The following is a 14,839-nucleotide window of genomic DNA, read 5'->3' on the forward strand; positions in this document are numbered from 1 at the left end:
GCATGACCAAAAACTTGGTTCATCAATCCACCTGTGTGATCTGATATGGAGGAGATCCCATGCTGTCCTTATGGTGGCAGTGTGTTCAGGATGGAGAAGCTGTTCAGCCTGCTGGAACCGGATCTAAAATGGCTGAAAACAGTGTGAAACCCTATCCGCCTTTCTTAGGTGTTACGGACTTATTTTTTCTTGTACTATTGCTGCCATAATATTTATATACCTACTGTACATCTTATTTATGCCATACCTGATGCTTTGTATTTTACGATCATAAGGCTGTAGATTTAAGTGGATCCAACTGTTTTTTATATTTTGTATATTTCATACATTTTATTTATTTTTCATTTTCTTATCAAACTGTATACACACCAATTCACATCAATCTTGTATCAACCTTTTCTCACAGTTTAGCACAAATATTTATCATCCACAGAGTTGAATATCCTACAGTATTGCACATATTTATTAGGGATACACATACGATGCACTGGACACTTTAATTATAATTTATAGTGGTGATTTATATCGTATATACTTTTAGCACCTATTTTGGACATACAGAACCATCAGCACTTTTTGGCAGCGCCATACACCTTCCCCCTTTTTTCCTTCATTCTTACTATATTCTTAGGAATATAGTATAAAGGTAGGCTGCAGCCAATATCAAACACTAGAAATCTAAAATTATCCTAAGCGCGGATTTTCTACATTTCATGTGTGAGCAATATATCATTTCAATGACAACTTTGTGTAAAAAAAAAAAAAAAAAAAAAAAAAAAATCTCCTCTCCTCCTTCCAGGACGGCCCAACATGAGATGATAGGCTCCTCCCTACCGGAAACACAGTCAATCACCGTTTGTTAAAAGGCCCCACCCTTCCCTCTGCACCTCAGTTTAGATTGTCTTCCTACAGCGAAACATTTGTTTTCACTGACCTGCAGACTTTGGAAGTCAGATGGTCCCCCTGTGAGCCAGGTTCAGCAAATTGTCGTGAGAGCTGAGCTCTACCTGCCTGCCTCAGGCTTCTCACAGGTCGCCCCCATGCTTCAAGCCGTCGGTCACCTGGGGTGTCCCTCTAGGCTTGTCTCCGGCGCAGCAGCTCTCCTCCACAGATAAATTGTTGAAAAGCCCGCCGGACGGGCGTCTCAAGCCTCGTTCTTAGACCGGAACTTCCGTGCGACGTCAGGACGCTACCGCACAGATGTGGAAGAGGAAGTGTATGGAGGAGACGCCAAAACCGCTGGTGAGCGTTAAAGCAGACTCCCAGGCTACAGGAGCCCCGACAGCTGCAATGGAGATGAAGCCCTCCACAACTCGCCCTCTGGGAAAGGAGGAGGGGCTGGTCCAGGTGTAGGCAGCCAAACCCAGGTCAGAACCGGGTAAGTGCTGGAAACCTATCCTTGTATGATTGTTTGCTAAGACTGCTGTTGCTGACATAGAAAATTTCCTGGAAAATCCCTTCTCCCTGACCTTAGTCGGACTTACTCTTACTTACTTAGTGTCCTTTCTATGGTCTTCATATATTTAAGTTGGAAAAAGTGATACTTATTTTTATTTTGTATCCTTTCTTCCAGAGTCCCAGAGCGGTTCCCAGGAGACCTCTACTACTACTACTACCCCAGCCTTATCAGGCTCCGTTGCCTCTAAGAAGTATGATAATTGTGGTGATAGATTATCTAGTTCCCACACCAAGCCTTTCTGCTATAGGTGTATTTACAAACTAGCGGGAAAAGAAACCTCGGGCTTAATGAAAGACTTCTTAAAGTCTGTACAAGAAGAAATGCTGACTACAATTCAGTCAGTACATTCTTCATTGGGAACTTCAGGAACCTCAGAGCCCAGGGAACCCTCTTTAGTGGAGGGTACCTCTTCACAGGAAAGCTCTTTATCCAGGGCAGGACCTTTTGGGTCTAGTACCCTCATCCCAAAACCTCCCTTCAGCCCAGCCTAGGGAAAGAAGTAGATTATCACCAGAGGAAAACCGCTCAGACTCCCAAACCAGCTCGGACGATGAGAGGGACAGGGACTCAGAAGAACCTGATGAGGTGGAACCAGCTAGAAATCTATTTGGTTTAGAAAACATGTAGGGACTCCTTCAGGCCATTTATGCCTCTGAAGAGATACCTGACCTGCCAAAAGAAGCCACAGCCCAGGATAGACTCTATAAAGGACTAGGAAAGAGGCCTTCTAGAGTTTTACCTATCCACCAATCCTTAAAGGGATTAATCATTCAGCAGTGGCAACTGCCAGAAAATAGATTGAACAAAAAAGGATCTTGGAAAAGGAGATTTCCTTTTAAGGAAGAAGAAATAGAAAGATTTCTAAAAAATCTAAAACTAGATCCCCCGCTGGCACAGGTGACAAAAAGGTCAGACCTCTCCTTTGTTGATACAGGCAGCATAAAGGATGTCATGAACTGTAAGGTAGAGTCCCTACTGAGGAAAGCCTGGGATGCCAATGCTTCAGCAATGGCCCCCCGCTTTAGCTGCCTCCTGTGTGGCAAGGAATGCCTTCTGTTGGGTCGACAGATTGAACAAAGACCTGCCTCAGCCAAAAACCCAAGACTTACAAGATTCCCTTTCAGTAATAGGGAAAGCAGTCGCCTACCTAGCAGATGCGGCGGTGGAATCTGTTATAGCATCCACCAAGACTGGGGCTCTCCTTAACTCCGCCAGAAGAGCCATTTGGCTCAAGGAGTGGGAAGGACTTTACCTCTAAAACAAAACTCTGTGGTCTGCCTTTTGACGGGTCCCTACTATTTGGTCTGGGTTGGATGAAGTCCTGACCAGGTCCTCGGAGAAAGGAAAAAAGTTTCCTGCAAAACCCAAAAAAGAGTGCCAGAAAAATTTTTCGTGGCCCCCTGGAACAAGGACAGCATAGGACCAAAAGAGAGCCTGCCAAAAGATGGTGTTTTCTGAAAGGAAGACAAAGAAACAGTTTGCTCTTCCCTTCCTCTTTAGGCTCAAGGGATAACAAGTGACGCCAAAATCAAGGTGGGGGGCAGACTAAGTCAATTTCTGTCCCAATGGGAAGAAATTTCAGTCTCCCCATAAATTTATTCCCTCATACAGGAAGGTTACTGCCTACAATTTGCCTCAATACCTCCCATAACAGTAACTTTTACTCATGTCCCCAAAAAGATTCAGATAAAAAAAGCCCTATTGCAAGGGATTTAGGAACTGGCAGAACAGTTGGTGATAATTCCGGTCCCAGAAGATCAATTGTTCCAGGGGTTTTACTCCCATGTATTTGTGGTCTCAAAACCATCAGGGAAATATCGCCTGATAATAAACTTGAAAAATCTCAGCAAGTTTCTACTTTACAAAAAGTTTTCGATGGAAACCATTTATTCAGTACAGAAGAATCTACTGAAAGATGTTTTCATGACCTCAGAGATGCATACCTGCATGTCCCCATTAACCAGGAACATCAGCCCTTCCTGAGGTTTGCGATAGTGACAAAAGAAGGGACAACCCACTGGCAGTTCAGAACACTAGCTTTCGGACTAGCGGCCAGTCCAAGAATCTTTACAAAGATCCTGGCAGAGGTGGTGGCCTATCTACACCTTCAGGGGATAGCCCTGATTCCCTATTTAGATGACCTACTGATTTTTGGCAAGTTAGCAGCTCAAGTAAACTTGGATACCCAACAGGTGATAAGACTCCCTACAAAAGTTAGGATGGCTTATCAACCTGGAAAAATCTTCCCTAAAACCTACCCAAACACAGACCTTTCTGGGGTTCCAGGTAGACTCAAGGTCTCAGACTCTTTCTACCCATAGAAAAAAAGGGAGAAGATAGTTTCCTCAGTTTTAACCCTCAAGGAGGCTCCCTCCTGTTCCAGAAGAGAAATTCTAAGAGTCCTGGGACTAATGTCGGCCAGTATCCCAGCGGTTGTGTGGGCATAACTCCACGCAAGAGAGCTTCTTTTCTTCCATCTGTCCTCTTGGGACAGGAGGATAGAATCTCTAGACAAACTCGTCATTATTACTCCGCAGGTACAAAAATCTCTGGAATGGTGGACAAATCCAAACAACTTGGGAGAAGGCAGACCCTGGGGTCAGTGGAATCCCATAAAGATTACCACAAATGCCAGCATAAAGGGTTGGGGAGCTCACCTGGAGGGGGCTCAGGCATAAGGGATCTGGGACAAAAGAACATCACAGGCCTCATCCAACTTCAGAGAGTTGAAGGCAGTGGGGGAAGCTTTAAAAGCTTTCCAAAAGTTCATTTTAAACAGAGAAGTTCTGATTCTGTCGGACAATACCACAACTGTTGTCTGTCTGAATCGACAAGGAGTTACCAGGTCAAGTCCCCTCTTAGCCCTGACCAAAGCTCCTGGGGTGGGCCGAGGGGAGGATAATTTTCCCTTGTGGCCATTCAAATCCAGGGAAAGAACAACTCGCCAGCAGACTTCCTCAGCCGTCACCTTATAAAAGAATGGGAACTAAAAGTCCCAAAATCTTCCAGTTAGTGGTACAAAGGTTTGGGAACCCAGAGATAGACCTGTTTGCCTCCGCTCAGAACAAGAAGGTAAAGAGTTTCTTCTCTCACACAGACCAGATTGGATGCACTAGCCCAACCGTGGCAGTTCAATCTAGCCTATGCCTTCCACCCCCTGATGCTAATTCCCAGAGTCCTTCAGAAGTTGTCAGTCTCAAAACCTGCAATTGATTCTAATTTCCCCATGTTGGCCAAAAAGGCCTTGGTTTGCCATCCTGAAAGCCATGTCAATAGCTTGCCCATGGCATCTTCCAGTTTCACCAGACCTGCTGTCTCAGGGACCAGTGTTGTGTCCGGACCCAGGATTCTTTCAGTTGACAGCCTGGTTACTGAGCGGCAACTCTTAATTTCAAAAGGCTGCTCAGAAATAGTAGTGGACACACTTTTGCTGAGCAGAAAGCCAGTCACGAAAAATATTTATACAAAAGTTTGGAAAAGGTTTTGTACCTGGCAAAGGCAAAAATATTTTGCCTCTACCTCTACTCCCATGATCCTAGAGTTCTTACAAGATGGAGTAGATAAGGGTGTGGCAACTAACACCCTTAAGGTACAAATAGCGGCTCTTTCGGTATTTTTGGACACTAGTCTGGCAAAAGAGCCGTTAATCAAAAGATTTTTGTTGGCTAGACCGAGGGTTTCCCCTATTATAAAGACAGGTTCCCCCCTTGGGACGTGACCATGGTCCTAGAGGCATTATCTAAGGATCCTTTTGAACCCTTAAAGGAAATCTCCCTTAAATTTTTGGCTTTAAAATTGGCCTTCCTGCTGGCCATTACAACAGCAAGAAGAGTAGGGGACCTACAAGCTCTCTGTAAGAACCATTTATGATGGTTTTTCCAGATAGAATTGTCCTAAAACCAGATCCTCTGTATCTGCCAAAGGTAGCATCTTCTTTCCACAGTACACGGGAAATAAATCTACCATCCTTTTGTGATAACCCCAAAAATAGTAAGGAAAAGGGTTTCCATTATATTGTAAGAAGAGCCCTTACTTATTTAGAAAGGACCAAAACCTTCAGGAGATCAAACCACCTTTTAGTCCTTCATTCTGGGCCCAGAAGGGGACTGCAAGCCTCCAGTATCTATCTAGGTGGATCAGACAAGCAATTACCACCTCTTATGAGGCATCGGGTGTTCCTGCTCCAACTAAGTTTAAAGCGCACTCAACAAGAGCCCTAGCTACATCCTGGGCCGAGAAGGCTGGAGCTTCATGGGAACAGATCCGCAGCGCAGCCACCTGGTCCAGTCACGACACCTTCCTGAAGCATTACCGTGTAGAAATATTGTCTCAACAAGACCTAGCCTTTGGCCGAAAAGTCTTACAGGCAGTGGTCCCACCCTAAGGTAGGCCTATGGGTAATCTATCCTCTCATGTTGAGCCATCCTGGAAGGCGAGGAGAGTAAACTTACCGTTAGTTAACCGGTAACTGTCTTTCTGACGAGCCTTCCAGGACGGCCGGCCTATTACCTCCCTGCCAAAAGGGTAGGGTAACAATGGATAAAACATAGGTGGTAAGTACCTATAGCATTATTAGAACACTGACCTCGGAAATGGTTGTGGAAGATACTTTTTTACAACTGAGGGGCAGAGGGAAGGGTGGGGCCTTTTAACAAACTGTGATTGTGTTTCCGGTAGGGAGGAGCCTATCATCTCTCATGTTGGGCCATCCTGGAAGGCTCGTCAGAAAGACTGTTACCTGTTAACTAAAGTTTTTTTTTTTTTCAAACACCTGTGACAAAAAAATAAAATCTTCAATGAGCTCAACATGCATCTCAGGACATTCCTTAGGATGTCTACTTTCCAAAAAGTGGTAATTTGGGGGGGGGTTTGTACTGCCCTGCCATTTTAGCACTTCATGAAATGAGATAGGCAGAAATTAAAGCTGCGTAAATTTCAGTATTTACACCATAGTTTGTAGACGCTATAACTTTTGAGCAAACCAATAAAAACATGCAGATTGAGATTTTTTTTGTTATAGCGAAATACATTTTGGCCAAAATATGACATAAATCGAGTATATTGGATATTTTTTAAAAGACAAGTTGAAAAGGTCTTAATTTTCGTTTTTTTTTTTTTTTTTTTTTTTTTTTTTTTTTAATTGACCACTTCAAGACAGGGCAGTTAGACCCCCCTTCCTGCCCAGACCAATTTTCAGCTTTCAGCGCTCTCACACTTTGAATGACAATTGCTCAGTCATGCTACACTGTAACCAAACAAAATTTTTATCATTTCTCTTACATCATAGTTAGTGAGGTTGAAAAAAGACATCAGTCCATCCAGTTCAACCTATGATGTGTGTGTGTGTGTTTGCTTTTAACCGTACATTGTATACCCCTGTATGGACATCCTCTGACAGTCGCCGCCCACTCATACAGTCTTCACCAATGGGTATTGACCTCTTATCCACAGGAGCAAGCTAGGCATAAGACTTGTTAAAAACAAAGCAATTTACATAGACACACCTACAGGGGGCTGTCCCTCTGGTCCAATACCCCCGGCTAGCCTCATTCCCAATTCAGTTTCTTCTGCCTAGTAAGGAGTAAGATAAGCTATCCCTGTGCTGGGGCTACATGTCTCAGCCTTTCTTCTGTTTTATTACTTTTATTTTCTGCAAATGTGTCTTCCTTTGCACTACTAGCTTTTTATTTGTTTCTGCGCTTAGTCGGATCTTCGGAAGACTACAGCGTTTGCGGAGCTGGCAATCGGACTGGTCGTCCTGGTACTCCAGGACAGAGGATCTTGTGGAATTCCAGCCCACCATCAAGCGTTTAGCAGGCTATGCGTACGCCCTGGCCTAGCAAACGACCTGCCCCTGTCCTCAGGGGCAAAAGCCTACCTCGCCGGGATGCCTCAACATGTGGTTTTGACCGTGCGACGCATCCTATTTCGGCTGACGGCTCCCCCGCCATCTGGGGTGGGGGATTCCCGTGATATTGAGGCGCCCACGCCATATGGAGCGTTAAGTAACCTCTGTGTGGGGCCTCAGTTTGGGGATGACAGTCTGCATATGTCTGTGCTCTCCCCTCATGTCTGTGTCTCGCATCCCTCCTGGTCCCTGCGGGGGCTTCTAGGCGCATGTATCGCCGTGTGAGGGTTTGTGGGAGTCCCTATCCCTGTCCGCTTTTATGTGTGTTTGGGGGTGCAGACAAATACGCCATTTTGGGTATGGGCAGCTGCTCTGGCCTCACTGTGGACACTTTCTGCAGCTCTCTATGTAGTGTTTTTGGCGCCATCTTGTGTGTGGCAAGGTGTTCTTCTTTGCACATGTTTGGCGGCCATTTTCCCGGAGCCTCCCATTCAGATGCATTGGCAACCATTTTCCCTTAGACCAGTTCCTGTTCAGCCTCTAGCGGGTGACATCACTTTCTTTTACTGTATGCAGAGATCGTTTCCAGCAGCGTGGTAACACTTCTGGGGGCTCTTTTTGCTGGTTTTGGGGAATTCAGTGCATTTCCCATCTCGGGGGGTACCTTAGTGTGATCCCTACTGCGGTGCAATGCGGTGGGTCGCCGCAATCACGCCTTAAAGGGCCAGTGCCATAGTATGTTTCTCATGGAATCCCAGGACTGCATATCCCCCCCCTCCCCCCAGCCTTGGTGAATGATTCAGGTACTCCTGAATCTTCATTTTCTCTTGCTGCTGCACTAGCGACTTTAGCGTCCAAGGTGGATTTATTGATGTCAGAGCGGGGTTCTAGAAAAAGACCTGGGTTTTCACTATCCTCTGAATCTGAGTCTGATATGGTTGCCCTGGACAGTTTACCCCTTAGGGGTCTCAGTCCTTTCATTCTGATGGGGAGGTGGGGAAGAGGATGGGGATGATTCTTCCCCCTGAAGTGGCTAAAGGACGTGCTGCTGTGTCTGCGCTTATTGCTTCGGTTAAGGACACACTACATTTAGAGGATGAGCCCAACGCACCGGGTCTTTCCTTGGGACTCGCAGAACCCAAAAAGCAGCACGGGTGTTACCTTGTCCCGCTGAGTTTCACGAAACGGTGAACGAACAATGGCGTAATTTAAAACGCCCTTTTGTGGTACCAAAACTGTTTCCATTCCGTTACCCTTTTGCGTCTCCTACGGATTTGCGATGAAATGTGTCCCATAATGTGGATCACACAGTGTCCAGGTTAAACAAGGCCACTCTCATGCCCTCGGAGGATTCTCCAGTGTTCAGGGACCCTACTGATAGGCGGGTGGAATATCTTACTCGCCACGCTTAGATGGTGGCGGGTTCTTTGCTGAAGCCCATCTTCGCCTCTGGTATGGTCTCTCAGGCTGTGGGTGATTGGGCTCAGGTGCTCAAACGCACTCTTGAGGCGGATTCCGCCCCTCCGACTACTGTGGAGGTGGTGGAGCAGATGCGTCTGGTGGTTTTGTATCTGTGTGACGCGGCCTTGGATGAGGCTCTTCTAGTGGCACGGCGGTCTGGTGCTTGAGCTGGTCGGCTGACCAGACTTCCAGAGAGACAGTGTCTGACATCCATTATGCAGGGAATCGTCTTTTTGGGGACTTACTGGACGAGTTGGTGATGGGGGTCACTGGGGACAAGAGCACTCTGTTGCCCCAGAACCCCAAGGGTAAGTTTTTCCGCCCTTCTTTTAAACCAAATCAGGGGTCCTTTTCGTGCCTTCAAGGCACAGGTCAAGGGGAAACCCTTTAAGGGCCTGGGTGGTCAGAGGAAGCCCTGGGCGGGCAAACCAAAATCCACCCACGCTGGCCCGGCGGGTCCTTCCGCCTCAAACTGAAGGGACACACTCACCCATTCCAGGGGTGGGGGGGACGTCTGCGCGGTTTTCTCGAGCCTTGGCTGCTCCGGATTCCGGACAGGAGGGTTCAGGAAATCATTCGATCAGGATACAAGATCGAATTCCTTTCACCTCCATCGGACAGATTCTTTCCCTCACCTCTTCATTTGACCCCAGATCGGTTGCACGATCTTCTTCTGGTGGTTCAGGATCTCCTCGCCCAGGGGGTGGTCGTCCCGGTGCCTCATCGGGACAGGGCTCGGGTTTTTACTCAAATCTGTTCACGGTGCCCAGAAATGAGGGCAAGGTACGTCCGACTCTGGACTTGAAAACTCTGAACCGCTTTGTGCGGGTTCAAAAGTTCCACGTGGAATCCCTCTGTTCGTTGGTGGCCTCTTTAAGCCCGGGAGATTTCCTGGCTTCCATCGATCTCTAGGATGCGTTTTTACACATCCCTATATTCGGGGGTCAACAGAGGTACCTCCGATTTGCACCAAGGGTGTTTACCAAAGTGCTGACCCTGTTGCGGGTGCAGGGGATTGCGATCTTGGGATATCTGGACGATCTACTGTTAAGATCGAGTGCCAGCCCGAGTCGATTACGCGATATGTTAACTACCGTTCAGACGATCCAGGAGTTCGGGTGGACCGTCAACGTTCAGAAGTTGACATGGCCCCCTTCTGTTCGTCTCCCTTCTCTGGGAATGGTCCTGGACTTCGCCCATGCGAGAGTTTTCCTACCAGAGGACACACTCCGGACTCTGCTGAACGAGGTCAGGTCCCTCAGGGACAACGAATCCTCCTCTCTCAGGACCTGCATGTGGTCCCTAGGATTGCTGGTGTCAGCCTTCGAGGCGATGCCGTTTGCACGGTTCCACACGCAATCTCTGCTAGCGGAGATCCTAGCCAGGTGGGACAGGCATCCTCAGTCTTTGGGCGGGAGGATATCTTTGAGTCACTGGGTCAGAGTGGACCTTCTGTGGTGACTCCAGTCTCCAGCTCTGCGGAAGGGGTATCCTTCTGGCCGTTATGGAAGGTGCTCACCACGGACGCCAGCCTGTCGGGCTGGGGTGGCGTTCTGGGCAAATGTTTCTGCCCAGGGCACTTGGTTGGAGGAGGAATCCTCCCTACCGATACATGCCTTGGAACTGAGATTGATCAGATTCTGTTTGCTCAGTTGGTGGGATCGTCTTCAGGGCCACCCTGTGCGGGTTCAGGCGGACAACACCACTGCGGTGGTGTACATCAATCACCAAAGGGGCACCAGGAGTGCCCGGGGTGGCCAAGGATTTGGCCGGGATTTTGCCTTGGGCCGAGACGTGGGTCTCGGTGTTTTCGGCAGTTCACATTCCTGGTATGGAACACTGGCAAGCGGACTATCGGAGTCGCCAGACCCCAGACCAGGGGGAATGGTCCCTACACCCGGAGGTGTTTTTCAGATGCTGTGTTCGCGATGGCGAGCCTCCTCTAAACAACAAGGTGGGGAGGCTCGTGGCAAGAACAAGCGATCCTCTGGCAGCTGCCTCGGACGCGCTGGTGGTGCCATGGAATCAGTATTGCCTGATTTATGCCCCCCCCCCCCGATCCAGTTGCTGTCACGGTTGGTTTCGGAACCGAGGTTGGAGGTCTGGCCTCGCCGGTCTTGATACACGGACGTCATGCAAATGGTCGTCGAGCCTCCCTGGCGGCCCCCCTTAGGAGACGAGACGATCTGTTGTCTCAGGGGCTGTTTTCCATCCTGCTTTACAGTCGCTGGCCTTGTGACTGTAAAGGCGTGACTGTTTAAAGCCAGATCTTGAGAGATCGGGGTCTCTCGTCGGAGGTCACTCCTACCTTGCCTAGAGCTAGGAAGGCCTCATCCGGTAAGATTTCTTATCGTATCTGGAAGGCTTGCTTCGCCTGGTGCGAATTGCTGGGTTTCTGTCCTCACTACTATCCGGTGGTGAGGGTGTTGGCCTTCCTGTAATCCGGTGTGGACCTACGTCTTGCACTGACTTCTGTTGAGGGTCAGTTTGTCTGCGCTTGCCATTCTTTTCCAGCGCCCCTTGGCGTCAAATTCCTTGATCCGCACCTTTATTCAAGGTGTGCGTCATCTGGCCCCCCTCGGAGGGCACTCTTAACCCCTTGGGACTGGAATTTTGTTCTGTCCGTTTTGCAACGTCCTCCCTTTGAGAACATCCGGGAGATTCCTCTGCTGCACTGTCACGGAAAGTCTCTTTTCTGGTGGCGATCACATCTGCTCGCAGTGTTGGACTTGGCGGTCCTATCTTGCCACTCCCCCTACCTGGTGGTTCATAAGGATGAGGTGGTTTTGCGACCTCATCAATCCTTCCTTCCGAAGGTGGTGTCTAACATCCATCTCCATGGGGACATTGTGTTTGCTTTCGCTGTGTGCGAATCCTACGCATCCTACGGAGTTTGCCTCACATTCCTTGGATGTTGTCAGGGCGATCAGGGTTACCTGTTGTCTGCTGAATCCTTCAGAAAGTCGGATTCTCTTTTTTTTTGTCCTTCCTGAGGGCCTCTGGAGGGTATGGCTGCGTCTGCGGCAACCATTCCTGTCTGTCACAGACGATTCTACAGGATTATTCGCCTAGGGGCCGGGTTCCGCCCTTCCCTGTCGCGGCACACTCTTCTGAGCGGAGGGTGCGTTTTTGGCCTTTAGCCATCAGGCGTAGGTGTCCCGGTTGTGCAATGAGGCGACCTGGTCGTCTCTGCACACCTTTACAGAGTTTACTGACTTGATGTTTCGGCATCGGCAGATGCAACCTTTGGCCGCAAAGTTCTGAGTGCGGCAGTGCTTGGGGGAGACATGGCATTTTTAGCCTGTCCCCTCCTGTGGGGGTTTTTTCCCCCTTGGTTATTTTACCTTCCTGGGTTTGTTCGCTCCTGCTGAGCTTTCCTGTTACCCGGTGGGTTACCTTTCTGGTTCAGATCTAGTTCTTTTATCTGACCTTTGGTGCTTCGTTACCATGAGACGGTTGCGTTGCTTTGGGACATCCCATTGGTGAAGACTGTGTGAGGGGCGGTGACTGTCAGAGGACATAAGAGAAAACTGAATTTTTATAAAATCTTACTTTAAAATTCCTTTCTCTGAGTCCTCTGACAGTCACCGCCCCGACCCTCTTTTGGGGTTCATGGACTACTGCTTGCTACCAAACTGAATTGGGAATGAGGCTAGCCGGGGGTATTGGACCAGAGGGACAGCCCCCTGTAGGTGTGTCTATGTAAAGTTTTTTTTTTTTTTTTTTTTTGTGTTAACAAATCTTCTGCCCAGCTTACTCCTGTGGATAGGAGGTCAATACCCATTGGTGAAGACTATGAGGGGCGGCGACTTTCAAAAAGGAATTTTACTGTAAGATTTTACCTAAAGTCAGTTTTTACAATCAACTTTTCATTTGTTTGCAATTATCTTCTATAAACTTAAATGCCCTTACACTTAAACTGTGCTTTAAATTTGCTTATGTTATTGCAGGGTTACTCAGAGTCTCCAGACCTGGAATTTGTTTATGCTGATGCAGACAGATGGGCTGCTGAACTTTCAGGTATGACCATGATGTGCTCGGGCCACTGTTCATAACAATAAAGCTTTGCTGGTTAGCAAGCATCAGGTAACTTGTATGGGCTTTTTTAATCTGGCAGTGAAAAGACCACATGGAAATGTGCACGGCATTAATTTATAATGTATTAGTAATAATTGATTAATGTTATGATACCAGTTAACCTTTCTTCTTATTGATTGCTGGGTCATGCTGTATGTGCTTTTTATACTGTCTTCAATAAGCCATAAGTGTTTGCATCAGTTATCAAATGCAAAACAATCAGCAATTAACACCAACACAACACTTTGTCTTGAAACTAAAGAAAGGTAAGTAATAAGTCCGCACAATGTGTAAGCTTTAACCTTAGAATTGTCTTTATTCCCAAGTGTGTGGGGAATTAAAGAAGATTTGGGGATTATATGTCCTGAAGCTAATTTGCATCAGAATTAAGAAAGGTCTCTAAAAAAGGGAAAAGCCGGGGGTAAAGAGTTGAAAACAATTGTGGAACAGTGGGAGGCAGTGGCTTATCATTCATGTGTGAAGGTTGTTCACTGCACACGGGCCCCCTACACTTAATTTTATGTTTTTTCATTCACTGACACACCGCTTCAGGTCTTCAGACCATTGGCTGATGCTCTTGCTCTCTAGGAGTAGGACTAGGAGTAGGACTAGGCGCAAACCTTTTTGGTTATGCCCCTGGGGCAGTCCCTGAAGGTATAACATCACTTCCTGCTGTAGGACTTCCAGTTTTTTCTGCCTAGTTCAGGAGTCAGGACCTGGCTCTCTGCTGGGATTTGCGGTCCTGGCATTTTTTCCTATTTAAAAGGAATTTCTAACTTTTTCTTATTTTTGTTCCTGTGTGAACTACAATCAACAGACAGACTGGGCGCCGCACTAGATATTCTAGATCCTTATGGTCTTCCCAGTCTGGCCTGCAAGCGTGACCGAACTACTAGCTCCTCGCTAAGTTGGCTGCGACATAGTCCCACTGGACGGGGGCTGACCAGCGAGTAAAACCGTGGTATGGTGAGTAGTGTCCCTCCTCCTTCCCTGTGGAATTTAGGTGGTCGTGCCCCCCCTGTGTCCTTCCTCCCCCTTGTACTTCCCCCTTCCTCCTTGCAGGGTTCTCCCTTAAATTTGGATGCCCTCATCTGTTCCCTGATTCCCCCCCCCCCCGGCCCCTGTTTTGGGGGCATGGGTGAAATTGGGTAGGGGTGCTACGTGGTGCTGGGCTGGTGGAGCGGTGGGTGATGTCGCCGTCGGTCCCAGTTAGGGGTGTCCATACCTGGGTGCTGCGGGGGGAGCTTCCTCTCCTAGAGGGTCTGTATATTTTTTCCCTAGGGTCCAGGGTCCCGTGCAGCATCGCGTGGTACTGACGTTTTTCTGCGGTCTCTGTGACTTCCGGTTTAGCGGCCATTTTTTTTGGTTTCCTCATAGACTTGCATTGGCAGCCACTTTCCTGTAGTCGGAGACAGTGCTGAGGCTGTGGGGGGCCTCTAGTGTCAAGTCAGCTGTACCTCTTCCTCTTTCCAGCAGTCTGGCAGATCGTTTTAGTGCTTTCCAGCTCAGGTGGTGAGTCTCTGGGGGTACACTATCCTTCCTTGCTGTATACAGCACAGCGAGTGCGCTGCTTTTTGTAGTGCCACAGCGGTGCACAGGGGAAAGGGGCCTCCCATTTAAAAAAAATAAATAAATAAACTTTTTTTTCTTTGCTGAGCAGCGATTACGCTTAACCCTTTATGGTCATGTAGCCGGTTGAGCTTTTTTCACCACCTGATCCACTCCTGGAAGCTGCGGGACCCTCTGAGTCTCAGGCTGCCCTGGCAGCCATGATGGCAGCCCTGCAGTCCCTAGTAGCCAAAGTAGATATGGCCCTACAAAGGAGACCTGGCAAGAAGCGCCCCCCCCCCCCCCCCCATCTTCACCTCTATCCTCTGCTTGGTGGATTTAGACCAGAGTCAGCCCACTGGGTCTGCGTCCACGCACGCTGAGTGCTTTAATAGTGAGATTGAGTCGTCGTCCTCTGCAGCCGCACATGAAAAAGTGCTGGTTGA

General features: G+C 48.1%; 1 protein-coding gene across 2 annotated transcripts in view; it reads left to right on the top strand.

Moving 5' to 3' along the window:
- Positions 1-14,839, top strand: part of STRIP1 (striatin interacting protein 1) — a 652,163-nt gene that overhangs the window by 87,317 nt on the left and 550,007 nt on the right. For both annotated transcript variants that reach the window (XM_082245809.1, XM_082245810.1), the window contains exon 2: positions 12,719-12,788. In XM_082245809.1, the coding sequence (XP_082101935.1) occupies positions 12,719-12,788 (70 nt within the window). The remainder of the gene's footprint in view (positions 1-12,718; positions 12,789-14,839) is intronic.

Source organism: Pelophylax lessonae (assembly GCF_965119305.1).
Source record: "Pelophylax lessonae genome assembly, chromosome: 2".
NCBI classification, from domain to species: Eukaryota; Metazoa; Chordata; class Amphibia; order Anura; family Ranidae; genus Pelophylax; species Pelophylax lessonae.